General features: G+C 55.1%; 10 protein-coding genes across 10 annotated transcripts; 4 read left to right on the forward strand and 6 right to left on the reverse strand.

The window, feature by feature from the left end:
• Positions 1-1,903: 1,903 nt before the first annotated feature.
• Positions 1,904-4,619, reverse strand: NUP82 (Nucleoporin NUP82; the record flags this gene model as incomplete). Its single annotated transcript, XM_036633264.1, has 2 exons — positions 1,904-4,222; positions 4,275-4,619. 2 exons carry the CDS (start codon positions 4,617-4,619, stop codon positions 1,904-1,906), a joined length of 2,664 nt encoding a protein of 887 aa, XP_036501234.1.
• Positions 4,620-5,420: 801 nt separating this feature from the next.
• Positions 5,421-6,007, forward strand: Cbp20 (Nuclear cap-binding protein subunit 2; the record flags this gene model as incomplete). The annotated part of the gene is made up of 2 exons (XM_036633265.1): positions 5,421-5,486; positions 5,549-6,007. 2 exons carry the CDS (start codon positions 5,421-5,423, stop codon positions 6,005-6,007), a joined length of 525 nt encoding a protein of 174 aa, XP_036501703.1.
• Positions 6,008-6,456: 449 nt separating this feature from the next.
• CGCS363_v001417 (54S ribosomal protein L31) lies at positions 6,457-6,877 on the reverse strand (the record flags this gene model as incomplete). Its single annotated transcript, XM_036633266.1, has 2 exons — positions 6,457-6,509; positions 6,598-6,877. 2 exons carry the CDS (start codon positions 6,875-6,877, stop codon positions 6,457-6,459), a joined length of 333 nt encoding a protein of 110 aa, XP_036501704.1.
• A 561-nt stretch (positions 6,878-7,438) lies between these two features.
• Positions 7,439-8,007, forward strand: sedl-1 (putative trafficking protein particle complex subunit 2; the record flags this gene model as incomplete). The annotated part of the gene is made up of 2 exons (XM_036633267.1): positions 7,439-7,623; positions 7,701-8,007. The coding sequence occupies 2 exons, from the start codon at positions 7,439-7,441 to the stop codon at positions 8,005-8,007; spliced, it is 492 nt and encodes a 163-aa protein (XP_036501021.1).
• Positions 8,008-8,450: 443 nt separating this feature from the next.
• Positions 8,451-9,036, reverse strand: hH4-1-1 (Histone H4; the record flags this gene model as incomplete). The annotated part of the gene is made up of 3 exons (XM_036633268.1): positions 8,451-8,614; positions 8,670-8,807; positions 9,027-9,036. 3 exons carry the CDS (start codon positions 9,034-9,036, stop codon positions 8,451-8,453), a joined length of 312 nt encoding a protein of 103 aa, XP_036501736.1.
• Positions 9,037-10,380: 1,344 nt separating this feature from the next.
• bimA lies at positions 10,381-12,914 on the reverse strand (the record flags this gene model as incomplete). Its single annotated transcript, XM_036633269.1, has 2 exons — positions 10,381-10,455; positions 10,506-12,914. The coding sequence occupies 2 exons, from the start codon at positions 12,912-12,914 to the stop codon at positions 10,381-10,383; spliced, it is 2,484 nt and encodes an 827-aa protein (XP_036502118.1).
• A 1,596-nt stretch (positions 12,915-14,510) lies between these two features.
• Positions 14,511-14,993, forward strand: CGCS363_v001421 (SRP-independent targeting protein 2-like protein; the record flags this gene model as incomplete). Its single annotated transcript, XM_036633270.1, has 1 exon — positions 14,511-14,993. The coding sequence occupies one exon, from the start codon at positions 14,511-14,513 to the stop codon at positions 14,991-14,993; it is 483 nt and encodes a 160-aa protein (XP_036502117.1).
• Positions 14,994-15,065: 72 nt separating this feature from the next.
• On the reverse strand, positions 15,066-15,754 carry GIG1-0 (N-acetylglucosamine-induced protein 1; the record flags this gene model as incomplete). The annotated part of the gene is made up of 2 exons (XM_036633271.1): positions 15,066-15,577; positions 15,634-15,754. The coding sequence occupies 2 exons, from the start codon at positions 15,752-15,754 to the stop codon at positions 15,066-15,068; spliced, it is 633 nt and encodes a 210-aa protein (XP_036502116.1).
• Positions 15,755-16,560: 806 nt separating this feature from the next.
• Positions 16,561-17,551, forward strand: EBP (3-beta-hydroxysteroid-Delta(8),Delta(7)-isomerase; the record flags this gene model as incomplete). The annotated part of the gene is made up of 5 exons (XM_036633272.1): positions 16,561-16,819; positions 16,870-16,896; positions 16,957-17,093; positions 17,145-17,379; positions 17,436-17,551. 5 exons carry the CDS (start codon positions 16,561-16,563, stop codon positions 17,549-17,551), a joined length of 774 nt encoding a protein of 257 aa, XP_036502115.1.
• Positions 17,552-18,443: 892 nt separating this feature from the next.
• PIKA (Phosphatidylinositol 4-kinase PIK1a) lies at positions 18,444-21,709 on the reverse strand (the record flags this gene model as incomplete). The annotated part of the gene is made up of 5 exons (XM_036633273.1): positions 18,444-18,483; positions 18,533-18,737; positions 18,786-21,267; positions 21,327-21,513; positions 21,630-21,709. 5 exons carry the CDS (start codon positions 21,707-21,709, stop codon positions 18,444-18,446), a joined length of 2,994 nt encoding a protein of 997 aa, XP_036502380.1.
• Positions 21,710-22,464: the final 755 nt, after the last annotated feature.

A 22,464-nucleotide genomic window follows, 5' to 3' on the forward strand; every position in this document is an offset into this window, starting at 1 on the left:
TTAACAGAGGCATTCCACTGTGGCCCAGTCGACGAGGAAGAAGCTGATGCGCTATGACCCATCTGGTCTTCGGCTTGGCCAATGTACGGACAACCTGCAGATAAACAGCCTGCAAGGGGAATGGGGACGAAAAAAGAAGGTATATCGCCCGGGGTTGGAAGGGCCTTGGACTGTGACTGGACAGAAACGGGAGCAAATAGCTGGAGGGGGCTGAGAAGCAAGGCCAAGGCATCAGTCCAATCAGGCTCTGCAGATACCCATGGTATCAAGAAAATTTGCTGCATAGTCATCCTTTCTTTTTGTTGGGTCTCCAGGGCTACTGTACCCTGCATATCTTGTCTTCACGATGTAGTTTTGAAATCTGAATGCGTGTGAGTGCGAATATGGACACCTGGAATTGCACTTTGCGGTCGACGCGGAGCCGCATATTTCCCGAAAGGATGACCGGCCGACCACGCTTTCGATCTGGCGTCAGTATAAAAACGGTCGTCCCAAATGTCTCTGCTGGCACGAGTAACGCTGGGCAAAATTCCACACAGCAGATCCTTTCGGCAGAGCCCGAACGCAGCCCAATCTCATCGTCGTGGCAGCTCGCGAGCCTCTCGTCCATTTTCGAAAACATCGGTTCCGTCCTCGTTTCCACGAAAACCCATTTTTCGTTTTCGGTAAATGCCGAGCAGCTGTCGTCATCTTCAGGCCGCACCGCCGTGACAGCCCTGTGGAGAGGATTGTCCGGATGCCTCGAGGCCCAAGTGAGACATCCCGCGCGTTGATGGTGGTGGTTACGCTCAGGTTGCGAGAGGGCAAGCGGCGTCATGACTTTTGGTACCAAAGCACTGGACTGAAGGGGAAAAAAGCCCGGCGTAACAAGAGCTGAGGTAGTTGATTTTGTGACCATCTGATGTTTAGTCGGGGAAAGCTTGGTGCGAGGGTATGCCTGTGAAAGTATGGGCGATCCCGCCCTGCGGCAGTACAGACAGGGAAGTTGCTGCCGCTACAGCTCCAAATCGGCAGGGGAGGTCCGAGATGAAAGTGTCAAGAACTGGCTGCGGTGCGCGTTTGGAAGACTAGAAGCGAGAAAGAAGCAAACTGCCAGACGTGCTTTGAAGGCAACGCTATGCACAACCTTTTTTTTCTCCCACGAGGACGACGAGGCCCGACCGCCACGTCTCAATCTCAATCAGTGGAACAATGCCCAAGGAAGCACTGCGTTGTTACGCTGCAGGTCGGAACTTGGTTGTGCCCTTCTACCCGTCCCGCACCGAGAGACATAGCATCTGCTGCGAATCCGGAACGACGCAACACAGTTGGGCATCAAAGTGGTCGGTTCTGGTGTTGGTGTGCACCCTAGCTGCAGAATGCAATATGCAGGCAAGACCGATGTCGATGTGATAGGTGAGATCAAACGAGGCGGGAGGCAAATTCGTTCAATTGGCCAACGCCTGCAGATAAGTCAGTCTAGAATCACACTGTCGATCTGACACCCGACGATCAACTCAGACACGATCCTTCCGTCAACTTCAACGACCACCAGGCTCAAGGCTACGGGCGTATTTAGCCAGCATCTCCTTGCGATTGACGATACTAAGCAACTGGGCGCCACAGCCTCGACGACAATCGTTGCCCGAGTCAGTAGGTCTTCGCTTGGAATCGACCTTAAAGTCAGGCAACGGTGCTACTGAAACGAAAAGCTCATGATGCTTCACCACATGGTTCGTCGCCCTGTGCGAAGTCAAAAACTGATGGCACCTGACCCTAGTTGCTTGCCCTGTGCTTCCTGGGGCTCAACCGCGATGTGACGAACTCATGTTGCTTTGAGCACACAACCTGAGACGATGTTTAACGTAACAAACGCATGGTATCCTGTCATCCTACCTATCTATCAACCCCGCGCGACCCCATTCTATGTCTGCAGACGCTCCAAACGCGAAGTGACAGCCTCGACTAAAGCCGTCTCACGCGACAGTAGACCCATGACCTGCTGAAGCTTGGCCTTACGGATCTCTGACGGGATCTTGAGCTCCGACGCCTTTGACGGCGACTCCTGGACATCAGTGCCGTCGGCTGGCTTCTGTACCCGCTCCACCTCGGCCACCAGTTCATCTCGTAACCGCTGCACGTCCTCGAAACGTTTCTTGAGCAATCTTTGCTGCTTGGCTCTCGGACTGTCCTCTGATGATCCCAGCACGCTGGCCTCCATGCTCTTGACTTCTTCCACAAACGCTCTTTCCTTCGCGCTGAGTTCTCGAGTTGCGGCCTTGCCGACGTATTTTCGGACACTCTCGAGCCTCTCATTCAACCGCTTTTGGCGATCCTGCGCGTCTGTGATGCGCCGCTCGAATCTGGCTTCATCGCTCTCACCCTCTCCATCCTTGTCGTTGCCCGCAATCTTATCAATCTTCTCCTTGACCTCGTTGGCCTTCTGAATCTGGTCACGAAGTTCATCTTGTAGAGTGCTGCAGCGGCGGAAAATCTCCGCCACGGCAGTACCAAGGCGGTAGGTATCCTCGCCCAGGATGCGATGAGCGTCTGTGAGAATTTGCAGAGTCACTGGAGACAAACGAATCTCTTGGTTTACAATTGTCTTGTGACGTGAGCTGCGAAGCCTGTTGATGAGCTCTGGGAGGTCGGATTGCTGCTCAAAAGCATGAGACGGCTGGAAGGCTGGACGAGGCTCGTAGAAATCCAGAGGTTCCATCGTGACCGGCTTCTCTTCGTACGGCGTCTCATGGCGTATGGGGGTAAAGTCGTCTTCGGGTGTCTCAAAAGTCAGAGCGACCGGTTCGTACGGAGTGGCCGACAAGAGGAAGTACCCGAGATCAGGGTCGCGTATGGCGGCACTCGCGGCGAGGGGCACAGTGACATCGTTTGAAGACTGAGTGTAGAGTCGGTCCCGAATAGAGTTCTGTCCGTTGACAAGAAGGCCGAGACGGAAGTCTGAGCCTGCCTCCGACTCGCCCGAAAGCTCACCCTCAAGACGAAAGATCCAAGGAGACAGAGAGAGGAAGGTAATGCCGGCATGCGAAGTGACAAACATTGAGTACCGAGACATGACATCCGACGAGAATGTCGGCCAGGAGTCCTCCACCTTCATCTCGGTTGGTGCCATGGTATCGACGCATTGAAAAGTCAGCAGACTGGGCAAGTCGGCCGCCGACAGGAGACGTCCGAGTCTCGACTTGTTGCGTGGTGGCAGCCATTGAGCTTCGATCCCTTCCAGGTCTAGGTAGACTCGGACCTGGCCAGTCTTGGAAAGCAAGCAGACGACGGACAGCGAAAGACCCTCCTGGTCCCCATCGTCAAAATCCAAGTCCTCGTCTTCGCCCATCATGAGGTCCTCCGTGTCAACCTTTTTACCGATGACCATTATATCGGTCAACGAGCTGTCGTAAAAGTCTTCGCTGTCGGGATCGGCGATAAAGTCGAAGGGTCCTTGCAGCCGCGGTACAACACCGGGCCGGGAGGGGCGTGTATAGACTTCCACCGGCTGCTCGCCCGGTGCTGTGTCGATGACTTGCGGTTCCTGAGAGTCCAAGTCACCCATCCACTCGAGCTGTTGCTGGGCAAGGAGCTTGTCGATCTCCGAGACTGCTGGGTCGTCTTCCAAAGCGGCCACCTTGGAGACAATGGACACAGACAGTGACGGAATCAGAGTTGGGGGCGGCGCCCACTTCTGGGGTAGGAGAGGGCAGAGAGCGTAGACATCACCCTCCCTCATGGCTACCCAAAGGGTCATTGGACTCCATCCTCCGGATCCACGGCCAGCAAAACAGGCCGATGCGACCTGCATCTCCAGAGAGTACTGCGAGAAGCTGGCATTCGTGGCCGCAGTGGACGCCGTGAAATCCTGATCAAGTGTTGTGCCATCGACGAGCTTCTTGAGGTCGATAGACAGAGTAGGAGAGTCGAAGGACCAGCGGTCGGTCATGGACAGCTCCCAGACACGGACAATGGCATCGGTGGTGACTGTAACCAAGCAGGATCCCTTGACGCCAAGCGGGTGCCAGATCGCCGAGGCGACCGACGCGCGCGAGGTGACGTGAGTAGTAGGCCCAAGGGTCCATATCTTCGGTCGCAGGGGACTGGTGTCTTCGGCGGTGAGGTGGGATGAGTCGGGAACCACGCAGATGTGAACGGTGTGTGTCGTCACGATGGCGAGGTAGTCGGAGTTCGGGGAGATGACGAGCTGCCGGATGTCATCGGCGACGGGCGTCTTAATGGTCTGTCATGAGATATTAGAGATTGATTCCAACGTCTTGATATTCAAAACCTACGCGGAAACCCTGCGCGGTGGCGGCCTCCTCGGTCGAGGGGATCGCATCCTCGAATGTTTGCGTCGACTCCTCTCGCTTGACACGGCTGCCCATGCGACGATGGCCATACTTCGTTGACCACTTCTCCTTCAGGTATGCTAAATCGCCCCATCGCAGCTCCTTGCCTACTGCGACAAAAACCTCGGTGCCTCTTCGAGCAATTGTCCGCCTCGGTCCGACAGTCTTCTTCTTTTTGGGGTACGGCGACGGCGCGCTCAGCGCCTTGGAGTCGGTTGACGGCGCGAACAAGCTGTGGCCGGGGCCATGGGACAGCCACGGAGCCGTGTAGCTCTTAACTTTGGGCATTGCGTGGCTGTTACCCGTTTGATGTGTCGAAAATATGTCTCTGCAGCTGCGCGCGGTCTCGTGGGCCTTGCAGGGTCGCTGTTGAATACTGAGGTCGTCGGCCGATTTTTTCCAGACGTCTTTGATGGCTGGTCGCTGAAATGTTCCTGGACAAAAATCCAGAGAGAGTCGCGGTTGCTGCAGCGAGACCCACTTTGAGCTCCGGGCTGACCCAGCACCTGTGTTCCGTAGCTGAGCCAATCACAGTTGCGCAAGCTTAAACTTACAACACGGCAATTCGCAGTGAAGTTGAGAACATCAGCCTAATGCTGCCTAACAAGAATGATGGTCGATGTCTGAAGAGCTGAGGATTTCTATAAGTTATTACTTGAAGAAATTGATTCTGTACGAAGCCTTTTACGATGAGAAGTGAAAATGAACCAGAGGCCCCGGAAGACTATAATATTCTTACTAAAAGTTCTTAATCTCTAATCGAAGTAAAAGTGTAACAATAAACAGTTCGAGGATGTTTCAAAAGAAATTAAATAATGACATAGCTATCCTCAACTTACTTCTCCTGTGGTTAACATCGGGAAGTAGACTTTCGTTGTCATCCATGAGGTTGCATGCACGGGCCACCAGATCCAGATCACTCGAGGACTCTCGCGCAACTGGAGCCTGCCTCAGGTACCTCACCTCGTCAAGTACCTTGATCTCAGAGCCAATCTCAACCAGCAAAACTGTCGGCCAATCCTTCACATTGATCCGACCTGCGCAACACCAAACCAATTGCTATCTCCTACGACCCCACAAGCTGCAAAGATGCGGTATGGCGTAAGAAACACAGTAGAGCGTCTCGATAGGCCGAGCGCATACTACCACAGCAGGGTACGCCTTCTCACTCTTCCCTCGCCCCATCTCCTATGCTAACACCAGTGCTCTCTCTCCAGAACAAGCGCAGAAGGAACGACCACCGCGACGATGAGGACTCCAGGCCAGCCGAACCCGCCGAAGACCCACTCGCCCACGCCACGACGCTCTACGTCGGCAACCTCTCCTTCTACACGACCGAGGAGCAGGTGTACGAGCTCTTCTCCAAGTGCGGCGAGATCAAGCGCCTCGTTATGGGCCTTGACCGCTTTAACAAGACCCCCTGCGGCTTCTGCTTCGTCGAGTACTACACCCACCAGGACGCCCTCGACTGCATGAAGTACATTGGCGGCACCAAGCTCGACGAGCGCGTCATCCGCACCGACCTCGACCCCGGCTTCGAGGAGGGCCGCCAGTACGGCCGCGGCAAGAGCGGCGGGCAGGTGCGCGACGAGTACCGCGAGGATTACGACGAGGGCAGAGGCGGACTTGGAAGGGCCATCCAGGACCGCGGTGGAGAATATGACGAGGGACGGTAAGAAGTTGTGTTGACAGGGCAAGCTGTGGCGCGTGTCTCTGAGAGAAGAGAGAGGGAGAGTAAATTAGAGAGCAGAAAAGCATTGGGTTTTTTGACATACCATATAGGCGGGTAAATATGCTTTCACGGGAACAGGATTCGGGATTCGATACCCTCAATTTGACATCATTCGGGACATGATTGGAGTTTGTGCTCGTTCTGAGCACGTGTGATTCTACATGGCTTTTGCAGTATACGCGGTTGTTCTTGAACCCACATACATGCATGCATAATGTACAACAAGCAGCGAGAGCTCACGTCTTCGCTGTTCCCCGCGATAGAGCGTTGGCAGCAACCAAGTATGTAAAGGACCATACAAGCGCCCGCCTTCTCTGTCGACGATCCTCTCTATCCCTCCCTTGACGTCCGCTCCATTCAAACAAAACATTCGGCATTCGTCTTCGTCGTCGTTTAATATCCGGGAGGGTTCAATCTCTGAGAGACTCTCGTCCACTTGGGCAGCTCTGCAGATATCAAAAGTTAGCCATGCCACTCCCTCTGGAGACACCCCATTGCGGAACAACGAAGCAGGCTGGTTGGGAAGCAACATACTGTGAATGCCCTTGCGGTACCTCTTCTCCTTACGGTCGAACATGGTGTACTTGTCTCTCGGCAGCATCTCCGCCTCGGTGGGCATCTCCGCCTTCCACCGCTCCACGGCGGCAACCGTCTCGCCCTGCTTCGCCAGCGCCGCGTCCACCGTGGAGACGACGTCGTCGACGGCGCGCAGACGCAGCCTGTGCCTCCTCTTCTGGAACTTGGACAGCCTCCAGGGGATCTTCCAGAGCAGACCGCCCGACAGCGGCGAGGTGATGCGGAACGCCCCGAACATGATGTGTGTATATGTGTGTCTCCTGCCTACCGCGGCGGTGACGGCGGTCCTCTGTCGGTGCTTCGCTGGCGTTCTCCGGCTATTTCACAGGTAGGCCTTTTCAGTCGTACGCGGGTCACCGTGAATGAGTCGTCGTCGAGGGAGGGGGCGGGAATCGAACAGCTCGAGAGTGTCAATTGTGCAATCCAGACATTCGATTCTAGGAAATTTCGGAGCTCGCACCAAAAAGAGTGGAGCCAATTGGCTGCCGCAGCGCAAGGTTCCCATTCGCGCGCGGAATTTCCCACTGGTCGTCGCAGCGCACCCGGGGGGAGGGGTCCCACCGCCCGTCCGCCCCGCGGGCCTACCTTAGCTGGCAGCTCTCGCCGGGTGCTCTAGTGACTTCGGTGAAGGAGCGCGAAAGGCCAGCGAGAGAGAGTATCCCGAATCGCTCGAGACCATCCTCACTCCACGACGACAACCCCCCGAAAAACCATTAGGCCGTCTACTTTGCGCCGCGGGCCTACAATCGAAATCCGCTCAGCGAGAGCACAGCGAGACTCACTGATGTCGCGGTGAACAATGTCGTACTACTTCGCCATCGTCGGCACGCAAGACAACCCGCTCTTCGAATATGAGTTCGGCACCTCCAAGCAGGGCGGCGACGGCCAGTCGCGCTTCAACGAGCAGATTCGCCATCTGAACCAGTTCATCCTGCACAGCAGTCTGGACATCGTGGAGGAGGTTCAGTGGGCACAGGGTCAATTGTATGTCCAGGGATGGATGGAGGCTTTTGGTGGTGATCATGCGCCTAGCACATGCTGACGATGGAATTTCTGCCTAGATACCTCAAGGTCGTCGACAAGTTCTTCAACAACTACGTCTCGTGCTTCGTGACGGCAGGCAACGTCAAGTTCCTCCTACTCCACCAGCCATCTGCACCTTCCAGCACCGCATCTTCACGATCATCAACAGCCATCGGCGCCAACCCGACGAGTCCTGCGACGGAGGAGGCGATCAAGAACTTCTTTCAGGAGGTGTACGAGAACTGGGTTAAAGCGATAATGAGCCCATTTTACAGGCTGAACATGGAGGTGAAGAGCCCAGTGTTTAGAGCAAGAGTCGCAGCGGCAGGAAGGAAGTACTTGTAATATCTAGACCAACATGGACAGAAGCACGATGCCAACGGGGATAGAGGCGAGAACACTCGACGCAATGTGTCATCTGGAGCCCTGCAGCCAGACTGAGGCACACGCAGTGGAGAACACAGTCGGCCCATTTAGAGAAATTCAGATATGTAAACAATGAGACGCGTCACGATTCATGCACAGCGAAACAGGTTTGGTATGTTCAAGTCACCATGTCGGTGTTGTTTCATTCAGACAAACGCGTCTGCCTATCGACGCCTCGAGTAGTATCATTCCCAGAGTCTCGTGTGATCCCCAACGCCTTAAATCAACGTGATGTATCCATATCCCATTACCCATGAGAAAGACCAATGAACCATCCGCACCAAGCCTTGCCAAACGGCTTTCCCGGCTGTGTGATACCAAGAAGCTGCAAAACAGAGCTGGACCGTGTCGTGATGACACGCTTAACCACCGAAACCGTACAGGGTGCGGCCCTGGCGCTTGAGAGCGTAGACAACGTCCAGGGAGGTGACGGTCTTGCGCTTGGCGTGCTCAGTATAGGTGACGGCGTCACGGATGACACCCTCGAGGAAGGACTTGAGGACACCACGGGTCTCCTCGTAGATCACTGGAAGGGTTGTTAGACCTTGCTGTAGGAGCAGTGGAGAGAAAGAGGAACTTACTAGCAGAAATACGCTTGACACCACCACGACGAGCGAGACGGCGGATAGCGGGCTTGGTGATACCCTGGATGTTGTCACGCAAAATCTTGCGGTGACGCTTGGCGCCACCCTTTCCGAGGCCCTTGCCGCCCTTGCCGCCTGGAGGGATAGTCAGCACATTGTCCGAGATGCAATATAGTTGTCGTGATGATGCCGCTTGGTATCGACGCGACCTGAGATGCGTGGCGACGCGTCGAGGTGCGATGGTGCATGCCGATGGGCCTCCGTAGACACCCAACCGCGGGGTATACCACGGCACCTGGCGGCACCGAGCACCACGACGGCAACGATGGAAAAAGGAAGCAAAATTTTACTTACGTCCAGTCATGTTGATGAAGTTGTTTGAGGTGGATAGTTAAGTGGATGTAGTTGTGTCTCGAAGACGAGATGTTGATGACGTTGTTTGGTGATGGATACGTTGGGGTGTGTGAGAAGAGGAGCGGGAATGGAGAGAAAGAGGGGGAGAGGAATAAATAAGGCGGTGCTGCAAGTCTGGGGGACGGGTTACTGATTGTGTGGTGCGCTGAGGTGCGGTGCGTGCAGTGGCAGCAGAGGCAGGTCCGGATCAGTAGGCTAGTCCCAATTTGGACTTTGGAAAAATAGCGAAACGGTAAGGTCCCTATTTTTTGCCGCGTATTTTGCAAGTCACTTGCGGCCTGTTGCAAAGCGTTGTTTTAGCAGGCGCGTTGGGTCTTGTGTTGTCAATTGCAATGGGGGCACCCGACTTGCCCCGTGCACCGCCTTTTTTTCTGACCAGCTGGAGCAGGCAGGGGTGCTCGCAGTCGCAGCTGGGCCAGTTGCCCAATGCAGGGTGTGGGCGATTTTTTGAGTGGACCGAGCTCTTTGCGACCGGTCTCTTGTCACGCGTCAGTTGTCCTCCCGCTGCCTGCCGTCCGCTTAGTTCTTTCCGCTGCCGCTGGACTGATTTTTCATTGGCTGCATTTTTATCTCTCCACTGAGTTCATGCAAGGGGTCTCAGTCTCCCCCACCATCGGCCATCGATCAACAATTGCGATCTGATGATGAGGCGCCCTCCGAATGATTCAATGTCGAGTACCTTGGCTAGCATGGAATTCATTGGTCCGTACTGGGATGAAAGTCGATTGCACTGCAACAAGATGGGGGTCCGGAGACCAGATCGAATGGGTTCTAGACTTGGTCTGGCTAACTATGTCGATAAGCATAGCGCGAGCCATTCTCAGCATCTCTCGTAAGCCGCTGCCGAGGCCCGCTTTCCAGCACCCGCTCGCACAACAGGCCGTCACGTCAGCCTCTGTGATTGACAGCAAACATAGCAAGAATGCCAACACAGCGTCGTGAGGTGTCGCGAATAGTGATGCATTACTTTTCTCGTCACGACCTATCTACCGAGGAACCTGGTCAACGCGAGGCCGTTACTATACAAGAGGACACAGTGTGTCCCTCCTAAGCCAGTATGCTCTCCCTGCTTTGCTTTCCCAAACGCCGGTGCCATGCAGCATGCCGATAAACATGAATCCGTGTCATCGTGCTGTTATACCATGCCTAAACCCAAGCTTGGCGGACTTGCCTCGTTCCGTCGTACCCAGACTCTTCTCCTATACTTGCACAACCCCTAAAAATGCAGAAAACGCTATTCTCTGCCTCGCAGGGCAAGCCCTGAATGAAGCCAAGAAACTCATATGCCATATACTCATGTCATCATCGAGTCCTCCATGCTCATGTCCTCCTCGAGGCTTTCAATCGCTTCCTTGATCGATACGCTGGCCTATCGATGTGGTTAGCCAAGGACTTCATCACTACACGCGGATAGCATACCTTTGGATCCAGAGCGAGCGCGTTGCTGAAGCAGCGCACAGCCATCTGCTTCTCCCCGGCATTCCTGTACAGCCTGCCAAGAAGGAAATGCACCATCGCCTCGTCTGGTGCCATGTCCTTCACGATCAGCAGTTCCTTCTCCGCAGCATCTATCTGCCTGAGAAGCATGAGTGCGCGGGCTTTCCGATACCGGACCATCGCAGCCTTGGGCGCTAGCTCCACAGCCTTGCTGAAGAACTGGAGCGCCGGAAGAATCTGCTTCTGCCTCTCCAAAATCCCTCCTATGCGACAGATGAGAACAGCATTGGTCGGGTTGATGATCGAAGCGGTGTGGAAGTGTGAGTATGCCTTGTCGTAGCTGCCCAGCTTCTCGTACACACCACCAATGCCGAAGTAAGCGTTGTAGTGACGTTTGTCGGCAGCGATGGCGCGGCGGAAGGCCGCCATCGCCTTTTCATACTCTTCATTGGCGACGTGCTCGTGACCTTGCAGAGTGAAGGCGTACGCAAAACCTGGATCTAGTTGCGTAGCCCGCTTGAAACACTTGAGTGCTTGTTCGTGGTCTCGGGAAAGAGAGGAGGCATTGCCCAACGCACACCAGGCCTGAGGCGAGTCCCAGTCGGCATCAACAAGCTCGTGGGCCAGGAAAGAGAGGTCTGTCTCGCGCTTCAAGTGCCAAAGAATGGTTGAGTAGATTTCCATATCTTCCATTCGCGTTGGAGCCACAACACGCAGCTTCCTGAAGAACTTCTCGGCCTCCTTGTACGAGCCTTGCTCGTGGTGCGCCTTACCCATCTGGACCAGAACCCAGGGTGTATCCTGTTGGCTGCGGGGCAAAGTGCTGTAGGAATGCAGAGCCTCCTGGCATCTGAACTGCTTAAGTGCAAAGTAGCCAGAGGCGAACTTCTTGAGCAAGTCCATAATCCATTTTAAAGCCTCTTCAATCTTGACGTTGTCGGGCTCCCCAAGAGCAGCTCTTGGCGCAGCATGCTGGGTCGCGTGAGGCTCCCGTACTCGTGTGGTCTCGGCGTGGTCGACGTCCATGCCGTTATCTTCGATGGGCTTCCGGTTGCCACTTACGACCCTACCGACACTGGAGCCACTAGAGCCAGGCCGCATGATTCGAGAGATTTGGGGTCTAGCCTTCTTCAGCTCACGAGTCCCACCGCTGATTGTAGCAGCGCCCGAGTTCGCCTTGGTAACTGACGGCTTGTGAAACATGTTCATATTTAACCTTGCGCTCCTCCTTTGCGTGGGAGCGCTGACCTCTTCGGAATGCTGTCGTGACTGAACAGGGTGCCCCGAGACTGTCCTCTTTCGTTCCGAGGGTGCTGCCGTCCGCAAGATTCCGGGGCCAGTGCCGGTGTCAGAGTGCAACTCGACGGTTTGGTCCTTATCTTGACTCCTAGTGCTTCTCTTGGCACCTAGTCTGTAACTCATCTTTGGAGGTGCTTCCAGGAAGCCTGGCTCCACGGCCTGCGCCGTTCGTGTTCTCCGTGGCGGCGCTTGAGGTGGCTCAGCAGCGAAGTTACGCAGTGTCGGAACCTCGGGCATTGACACAGGACCGGTGGGTGTCTCCATAAGATCGGACTCGCCATTTGCCGTGGCTGGAGGTGCCAGTCTTGCCTTTGCCGCTGTGATTTTTGACATGAAGTCGTTCTCTTCCGCCTCGGCAGCAAAAACGTTGGCACTAAAGGGCATGTCTTGGTACGTCGAGGATCGGTGAAGGTTGAAAGGATCTGATGAGTCCATCATAGTCCGGGACGAGTGCTTCTTGGGTTCGAACGAATTTGATGTGCCCTCCTTGGGCTCCTGGAGAATCACACTGGGGTCTTGGTCGAAGCTATGGGTGAGTGGATCGGTGACCTGGAAGATGTTGGGCACTCTGACGTTGACGCCCATGTCGCAAAGAGCCTGGAAAGCGTCCCACATGAAGGGGTTGACCCTGACGGCATTCTCAAAACACTCGATCGCCCTTCGGCGGTCGTCGTATGCTCGGTACAGCTTCCCTAACAGACACAAAACCGCAGCTTCGTCCGGATATAGTGATCGGGTTGTTGTGGTATGTTTGCCCAGGTTCGTCTTGCCAATCCACTTCTCTCGCGCTTTTTCCAGCGCGTTGATGCCGTCCTTGTATCGTTCGAGTTTGAGGCAAGCCTGCGCAAAAATCCAGGCGGCGCCCAGGTTGGAGCCCCGAGAGGCAGACGGCCTGCTGACCTCGAAGGCAGTCCTCGCATCGCCAAGGCGAAGATGGCAAAGCGCCAACAGGTAAGCCGATTCACTCGACTTGGGGTCCTGGGCATTCAGGCGTTCGGCGAAGAATAGGGCGTTGTCGTAGGTATGATGGTCGACATGATAGTATATGACCTGACGCAGCAGGCCGGTGATGGCTGCGCTGGTGGGCGCCATTCTCACGGCGTGGTGAAGAGATGCAGGCGGCTCAGTGGAGGGGGTTACCGTCGACAAGAGATTGTGGCCATGGGATCGCGCGCAAGTAGTAAATAGTCGTCGGGTAGGATGGCTGGAAAGTCGATCTGGGTGGCCAGCGTCCCGGGAGGGCGGGCGGCTAGGGTTGGCAAGCGTGGTTGAGCTCTGGCGAGCTTGGATGATAGTTTCTGTGCAAGCGCAAAAAGTTGCGTCCGTGAATTTCGAGGTTGGGGGTCGCGCGGAGCCTCAGGGCTAGAGGAGCAATAAGGGGACTGCGGTCGAATCGTATCGGCTTATTGAAGGCATTAACAATTAAGAGCCGTAATGAATGGCCGCTGGAGATGAATTGGCGCCGTAAATGCTGAAAACAAGCGACGTTGGTAGCGATGGGTATTGTGGTGTTTCTCTGTTGCTGGTACTGTTGTTACTGGGCCTGTCGAGGCGGAAAGGCCGTTGTGGTGGGTCCCGTGAATTTGTTTGGGTTTCCCTTCTGGGGGGCGTTGCAAGTCGACGTAACAACGAACTGAGAACTCTGTCCAAACTTTTGCGTTGTTCACTCCTCGCAGCAACCAAAGAAGAGACGGCAGGCCATTTGGCTGACTGGGTCGCGTCTTGCAGCAAAAACGTGGCTACGAAGCGCACTGAACGGAACGAGAGGAGGAAGGAAGGAAAAGGTGTTGACGGAGGAAGAGGTGTGGAAGCTGGGAGACCAAAGACCGGGCAGAAACTACCTGAGGCAAGCTACCCAGTAGAGTCACTACACCACAAGATGGAGGGGGCAGGCAGGTAGGTGGTGGGCGGAGACAGCGGCAGACGTCCAGCCGTGGGATGGCGGGAGGGAAGAAGAGAGCTGAGAGACAAGGGCAAGTCCCGTCGTCGTGAAGGTGTCACCTCAGGTGAGGTCAGTTCAGGTCAGGTCAGGGACCTTGTCTAAGATGGACAATGTCAGGTTGCTATTCCTGTTCCCCCCGTGCCGTGTTGACCTGACGGCAGCGTTTCCCTCTCCTTTCAGTCCCCGTCGCGCGTGGTGTTGTGGTGCGACCGCCCTGATTGGCTCACGCGATACCGCAGCGACCGCCGTCACCTCGCCCAGCAACAGGAACAAGCGCCCACTCAGCGGCCTTTCTGCCTGCCAACCCCCTGTCGTCACTCGCCAGCCCCCCCCACGGAGTGCCTACTAGGTAGGTACCTAGGTAGGTACGGACACCCGACCGACGTCTTGCTCCAGAGACATCCACCCGCCACCACCTCTTCCCTTCGGCGGTGCACCGTCTTCTCAAGTTGGAGATCCACTTGATGCCGTCCGAAGTGCACTGTCATTGGATCCCGCGCCTGAGCCACACTTCACTTGTGGAATTTCGTCACTCGCATCCTTCAGCCTCAACACCGTTTGCCCGCAACCTGTCTTCATCCTCAGGAACGTACCGGTCCTCATTCACATTCGTGCCACCTTGCGCCGGGGCATTGACCAACTCAATTGACCTCAACTGCGTTTCTTGTGCCCTTTGACGGCATTAACCATTCCTCACCTTTCCGAAAAATCGACCCGCAGCAACCTCGACACAACCAACCATCGACATGGCGCAAAAGGCAAAGAAGGATAGGGCCAAGTCCAACGCCGCCGCTCTGAACAACCTGCACATCGGCTCTGCCATTGTCAATTTCAGCTTTCTTCTGTTCCACTTCCTGATCAAGTCGAGGTCTCTTTTCTGGTTCATTCTCCTCTCTGCCCCGGCCTTGATCTGCGAGTTCGTCCTGGAGAACGCGGGACGCCCCAAGTATGATGCGGGAGGAGGCCTCAAGGCTTCGGGCGAGGATCTGGCAGCCGCCGGCTTGACTGAGTACATGTTTGACGTCGTCTGGGTCACCTGGGCATCCGTTGTTCTCGTCATCCTGTTTGGCAACTGGGGCTGGCTGCTGTGGCTCGCCGTCCCGGCATACGGCGCCTACGCTGGAGTTGGTCTGCTCGGAGCTGGCAAGAGAATGGCCCAAGGTATGCAGGGTGCTGGCAACAACGAAGCTCCTATGCCCGCCAACCGCAAACAGCGCCGTGCGGCATAACTCGACTGCAAGTCTATTCCAACAGCTCGACGGCTGATATGGTGTCTATTCATCTCTACCGGGTCTATCCGCTCAGTTCTGTCTATGCCACGGCTGCTCTTCGGCCCACTTCTTGATGACCTCTGCGTCTACATTTCTCACCAGAACGTGGATGTGCTCAAGAGCCCGCACACTCTGCAAAGCAACCCAATTCTTGAACCAGACAACTCTGTCTGCTCCACCATCGCCTAAGCTTTCGACAAAGTACTTTTCGACAAATCTCTGGGTGATGCGCCTGCTCTCTGGCGTCATGTCTCCCGTCTCTGCATCGGTAGGGATGATGGTGCGCGACCAGACCACGATATGGGTGATCTCGGGGTCAAGTCCGTACGGCCAGTCGTTGACAAGGACTCGGTAGTCGGACGGTTCCTCAAAGGGAACGAGCGACTTGGGGCTGAAAGGCGGCTCGCCCCAGGTCTTTGGCAGGCGGTTCACCAGGAGGTACTTGGTCATGGAACCATACTCGGCCTTGGTCTCGGCCGTCCACTTCATGTATCGACGCAGGTCTGAGGGCTTCCGCTTCAGAACCTCCAGCTTGTTCGTCTCTGTAGACCATTAGACTCTCAAGACATAAAATCAAAGCGCAAAAAATATGACGCACTAATAATCTCCTTGAGCTCCTCCCAGTCATGCTTCTTGAACTCCTCGTCCGTCTGTGAGAGGACCCACTTATCGACATCCGTCAGCGGGAAAGGGGCTTCTTCAACCGGAACGTCGCCCATGTTGACTGTCGCGGCTCTGAGGGTGCGGTGATGTTTGCAAAGGACCGGATGGCGGGGTTGAGAAGGGCGTCTCACATACAGCCAAGGTGATGACTTGACGAAGATGGCGATACGAGGTCGACTAATTGGCGGTAACGGCATCCACCTCACACGGGCGGCGGCCTGCGGAAGATCAGCGGTCCGGTTTCCCCAATCGGCCGCTAAGGTAACTGTTGTTACGTTACACAGGTGCTAGAGAACCATCAACGTGGTGAGGTGAGAAACAACAACTTTGTCTCAAGTGCGCTATTCTCTGCAAACAATATGTACTACCGTGTACTTAACCTGTGAAGTAGACTGTTTCTCTTAGGCCTTAGTTCACAACTTTTTCTCTCATCTAAACAGGCTTCTCAGTGATTCAATTTGCACGCATTTATCGGGAAGCCAGCGCCAGGCACCTCTCAATGGCGCCGTCTTTTAGAAGGGCAGCTGAGATGCAACTAAAGCAGACACGCATGTGTGAGGAACCAGCAATAACTCCCGCCATGTATGAGAATTCAAGCCGCCTGAGCAATCAACTCAATATTTCATGAAAACCCAGTCTTACTTGTTTTTTCTAAAGATAAAATGCCTTGTATTTCGAAACCAGGCCGAGAGGACATACTGTGAGCATTGGTTCGACCAGTACCTAGGGGTCATTTTCCACCGTCTTGACCGCCGAGTTACATCAATCCTCCAGCATCCTCACAACCAAATTTTGTCGGCCAGCCACGCGTCAAGAATCGAGTCCCAAAACCGAGATATGCGCAAGGCTATTCCGGCCAGCAATGACCGAGTCCATCCCGCATAACATGAATGACCCGGCTGTCGACTTTTCGGCCAACGTGGCTGCTCCCGCACATCCGTACTACCCCGTCGACGCCCCAATCCTGCACTACACCGCGAACCAAACCTCCATCCCCGTCCTCCTCATCGCCTTCGGCGCCGTTCTTGCTCTGACCGTCGGAGCGGCTGTCCTGGGCGCCAGGAAAGCCCACACTGCTCTGTCCAAGGCAGATCTCCTCACCGTCGCTTGGTTTGCACTTTGTGAGTAGCCACTCTCGGCTGCGGCGCTTACAACGGCTAACATGATGCAGGCGGCTTTCTTCACTGCTTCTTCGAGGGTAGGTAACAACCCAATCTTCCATCGCATCATATCCGGTCAAGATCTAATCCCATCGCAGGCTACTTCATTCTTTACCATGAGAACCTGGCGAGCCTGCAAACTTTCTTCGGCCAGCTCTGGAAGGAATACGCCCTGTCAGACTCACGCTACCTGACCTCCGACTCTTTCATGCTCTGCGTTGAAGGATTCACCGTGGTAAGAAACCCTGTTTCAACCTCTGAGCGAGTAGTCAATAACAGGAATTAGGCGGTATGGGGTCCGCTGTGCTGGTCCATCGTGGTCGCCATCGCAAAGAGGAGCACCCTGCGCTACCCGCTGACCATCATCATGTGCGTCGGCCACCTGTACGGCGTCGTGCTCTACTACTCTACCAGCTTGACCGAGTACTTTCTCCACGGCGTATCTCACAGTCGACCCGAGTTCCTTTACTTCTGGGTCTACTACATCGGGTTCAACGGCCCCTGGGTCGTGGTGCCAGCGCGTATGTCATCCCTCTCATTTGCGGATACTAATTAGTTCGAGCTAATTTGTCAATAGTCCTTCTGTTCAGCAATGTTATGTATATCAAACGCCAACTGGAGAAGGTGGGGGGCAGTGATAGCGCCTTTGAAGCAGCTCGAAGTGTGACTCGCGACGTGAAGAAGAACGAGTGAGAGATGGTAGTGCATACGGCGACGGGGTCCTTCAAGTTGACCTTGATGGATACCTTGAATCGGGCCCAACGCCGGGAAATGGGGGTTTGCTGGAAGGCTTTGGGGCTCATGTCGCGCTGGTTCAAGAATCTGGAGGAGCAACAGGCTGAGGTCGACAGGCATGACAGCGAAGTTGACACGGGACCATTTCTGTTCACATCCGGACGTTGACTGTTTCCTGCACAGAATCCAAGGACGTGTCATTGGCCATATGGTGAATTTCGTTGAGAGTCACTATTCAAACGTACTGAGAGGTCTGCGAGCGAATGGACATGCACAACTTGCCCGAAAAGTAATCCGATGCTGCGAAACCCAAGCCGCCTCGCCAAAATTCCAAGTCGGTGACACAGAACGAGCGCGGCGACCCCAACATCCTAGAGCCATTACAGGAATGAGACCAGACTAGAACAGATAACTCTGAGAATGCTCACTGCCAGACGTACGAGAGTCTGAGATGCCTCCTGTTTGTGATACAACATGCCGCGCATCGTTGTTGGAGTCAGGATTGGCAGAGTCCGTTCGGAGTTTCCGAGTGTCCTATAGCTGTGAGAGGCATTCACCAGTGGCAAACTGCTCATAGATCATAGCCTCAATTGCGCGCACTGCACTTGGACCAGGGACTAGAAACCATTCATATGGATATCATTCATCTAATTCGGTATCCTATCTCCTCAAGAGGCAAGCTATACCTCTAAAACGCTGCCTCCCCATCGAGTCATGTGTGCCCGAGAGATCATTCCTCGGCTGTTCATTATCAGCAAGTCGTCTATACAACCACAACGCCGCCCAGATGCCTAGATGCATGCCAATGCCCCAATGCACGAGTTGTTGACCAAGTCCCATCATCACCCATCTAGTAGATGCCCTGCGTTCTATACTGGAAGGTGTCGTAGCTGGCGGACGTTAGCAATTGGATGTGTGTCAAGAGTAGAGGAAACCTACAGCCGCGTGTAATAACTGCCGAGAGACTTGCCGATCAAGTCAGTCTCGACAAACTGCTCCGCCTCGTCCGCACTGAGTTGCAGTTGGAACCGTTGGCGAAGGTTGTGCGTAGCTTGGGCTACGCCAGCAGAGTAGCAGGGCATCTTCGAGTCACGTCCCATCATGGCCACCAGATCAATGATGTTATCCGCAGACCGCCGCAAGGCTGAAGAGGTTAGCTTTGTTCAAACACCCCTGGTGGGACGTTACTTACCTTGGAAAGCCTGTTTGCAGAGTTTCTTGTAGTCTTCGTAGTCATCAGATCCGATGCCTCCCAGCACCTCAATGTACTCCTGTGTCAGCTTGAAAGGCGCCGCTTCAAAGCCAACGGATCCCGGAGAGTTGGATAACATGAAGCCGAAGTCGATGTGAACGATGTGGCCCTCGCTGTCGATCAGGACATTACCGTTATGTCTGTCCTTCAGCTGCAAGATGTATGATATCATACTGTACGCGGCCAGCGAGCGCTTAAAGGCGTCTACTCCAGCCTTGTACGGTTCGCTATCTGCGGCACCAAACGCTTTGAGAAAGTGATCTCTGAGAGTGGCGAATCGACGTTTTTGGCCCGGGCCCGTCTCCATTGACAGAGTCAGGCTTCTCTTGATAGAGTGTAATGAGACGCCGTTGGTAATCGTCTCAATCAAGCCCGACGATTCTCCCGTGACAAGAATGCGCATGAGCTTGACCCAGACATTAACCTTCGCATCGACCCAAATCTTGTGGCAAACGTCGATTAACTGGCACGCGAACGCCTCCTGACGCAGATCGGCACCCGTCTTAACGATGACGCTAACCAAATCCCAGTTCTTCATCCAGCCATAAGGTGAGGTCTTGCGGACACGCTCCTTCTTGGCTTCCCAGGCTTCACCAAAGACTGCTGCGCTCGGATCGTCACGGTCGCCCTTGGTCTGGATACCACCGGTCTTGATGTCGTTTTCCATTCTCGCCAGTCCAGCACCGGCATTGGCCCCTGGCTCAATGGGTGATTCGCTCTCCACCTCAGGCTCGGCATTTGCTTGTGCAACGGCAGCAGCCTGCGCCGCCTGCGCAGTCGAGGCCTTGGCCATGATCGTGTCAAATGTTGGACCCTGCTCATCCATATCGAAGCTCTGCTCCTCCAGACTCTGCATGCTCGCAATGATTTTTGCCCTGATAGCTTGCACCTCATGTCTTGGCCGCTTGCCGCTCGTAGCCTCAAGCTGGGCCAACATTTGTGAGGCTGTGCGCATATGCGTCGCGAGCGCAGAAAAGTCGGGCTGCTCGGCTGCTGGAGCACCACGGCCTGATAGCGTCATCTTGCGGAGAGGGCCTGGGGGACTGCTAGATCTCGAGGTAGAGGCGCCTGAGCTGCGTGGAGTGGCCATGTTATCGGAAACTGTACTTGACATCGTGGTAGTGCCGCTTGGGAGACGCTGTGGTTGCGCCGGCGAAACCTGTTTCGCTTGGAACTTCGAAGATGGATCTTCATCGAATGGCTTCAGCATAGGAGAGCTTCCCAGGTCGCCGGAAATGGGCTCGAACACACTGTCGATGACGGGCTCCGGAGTTTTAGGCGCGATGGGAATGCGCGGCGAGTCAGACAGGTCAAAGATGCGTCGGTTGGTGCCCTGCTCCGTAAGCAACGTCGACAAAAGCCTCTTGTTGTCTGGCGTCTCTGGATCGAACGAGAAGTCATCCCTCAGCACCTCGACCATAAGTAGATATGGCACCTTCTCCGCACTATTAAGAACTGTTGATTCCCCCGGGTTCAAGCGCACAATTCGATGGTGTCTACTCTTCGCTGGAGAGCCATCAACAAGCGTCGGGGGGCAGATGACTGGAACATCCACCTCGGCCGGAAGATCCTGTGCGATGAGAGCCAGCTCCGCGCGGAGCGCGCTGAGGCGGGCAGGCTTCGGCACAATGACTAGCCGGTTCGAAATCCCCTCGAGCGCCGTCAAAAACTGCGTCTCGCACCTGAAGTAGTGTTGTCGCAAAAGCCTCGTCTTCTGTAAAGGTGTCAATTCGGCGCCGGCAGCACTGCTCTTGAAGTGATGAGAATGTCTCCTGTTGAGAGCATCGTTCGGTCGTGGCGGGAGTCCTGCAGACACTGGAGTTGCGGGCCGGGTGATGGCCAACCGTGGAGACCGCAGCTCGGGAAGAGGCAGCGAGGATGAACTAAGTCGGGCGTCCGCGTTCTTCATCTCGAGATGTGACGGCAACCTCTTGACCTCGACTGGTGTCCTCGAGCCCGATGAACCCTGCCGCGACGGCGTTGGCGACGGGTCCGTCGCCCGGTGAGGCAAGTTCGAAATCACAAGATCCGGGGCGCTCGTGATGCGCCCGCCATCTTTCGCACGCTTGGACCTTGTGCTGCTCGCGGCTGTCACCGTCTGGGATCGTGTCACCTTGGGGTTGTTGTCCTGTGTTTGCGAGTTGGATATCAGGTCGTCGGATGGTTGAGGCTTCCTGGCTTGTGCAACGGCGAGGGGTCCCGCCCAATGCGGGACAAGAGGGACCGCGACACTGGCCAAGACGAAGCTTGCAAGAACCGTAACTGGCAGGATGTTTTCCTTAATCTTGTCATGCCGCGCGGCATCTGGGAGACCGAATACGATGTGCTGCACCTTGTTGTACACCCTACGACACGTTTGAAAGGACTTGGATTGAGGATTGGATGATAGGTCGTGTAGGTAGGTTTGGAAGAGCCAGAAGGTCTAGAAAGTGACATTAGACAAGCCATCGAGGCGCAATGGGTTGACAGAGGGTAACTCACAAGGAGGGCGGCAGTCACAGACTCCTCGCACAGGTCCAGGAGGAATTCCTCCAGGGCCATGGACTCATTGTCGACGCTAATTATAAGGTGGCATAGCTGCGGCAAGAAGAATTCAATGTCCTCGTAAGGGAATTGTCGCAGCTTGTTGCAAAGGACATAGTGGATTCCCACATGGTCGGCATACCGGCTGCATCACAAAGGAGTCAGTTTTGAGTGTCCGACGTCATGTGTCAGCGCCAATTGGGGGCGCAACGGACGCTGCGACAACTTGAAGATGGCGGGAGGAGGGGGGAAAGAGCTCACGATAGGTAGGAGACGGAGAGAAAGGGGTTCGAGTTGAAGACGTCGGACTCAAGGAATCGCTTGAGCAGGTCCCACGACATTGGTTACGCCACGAAGCGGAAAGAAGGATGCAAGTACAGTGAGGCTCGGTGCCTCATTGATCATGGACATGAACGGGATTCGCAGCGAGAGGGACGGTTTCGCATGGCTCTAGAAGCTCATATGTTTGGGAGGTCGGTTTGCGCAGAGCAGCACGCAGATTTGCAGATGCAGCAAGCAAGACAATGGATCGAGTCGAGTCGGCGGAAGAACAGGTAGGGTAGGTAGGTACACGCGGTGAGGTGGCCGGTTGCTCGTCGGTGTATTAAAGGAGTCCAGTTGTAGGTAGCTCCCTTCTCGGCCGTGGATTTGGGGAGGTCGATTTGTCCACTAATGTGAGGGCGTGACTTGGAAGGTGGGAGGAATGCCCCATCAGCCATGCACGACCCGCCGTTGCAAGTGCCTAAATTTTCGGGCTTCAAATTAAGGTACGCCGGGTTACCTCAGCATGAGCATGCTCAGCGCCGGGAACACTGGGGCTCAATTCGCAATTGCTAGGTACCTTACCTTACCTGCCCTGCTCTGCCATGCCTGGAGGGTACCTTGCGGGCTTGGTTGGGACTGAGCACCGGAACTTTAGGGGCCACCTTCACACAAAAAGGGGCCGCAGTCCGTTGGGACCGAGTTCGCTACGTTCTTTACTCCGCAAGCCGTAGGCGCCTGCGGGAGTTGGAGAGGCGAGACACATTTGCCCAGAGACTGAGGAACCGAGCCAGAGAAGCTACCTTACTAACTTGGAACCTCAAGGTGGATGACC

This window comes from Colletotrichum siamense (assembly GCF_013390195.1).
Source record: "Colletotrichum siamense strain Cg363 chromosome Unknown KSG_Cg363_contig01, whole genome shotgun sequence".
In the NCBI taxonomy this organism is placed as follows: domain Eukaryota; kingdom Fungi; phylum Ascomycota; class Sordariomycetes; order Glomerellales; family Glomerellaceae; genus Colletotrichum; species Colletotrichum siamense.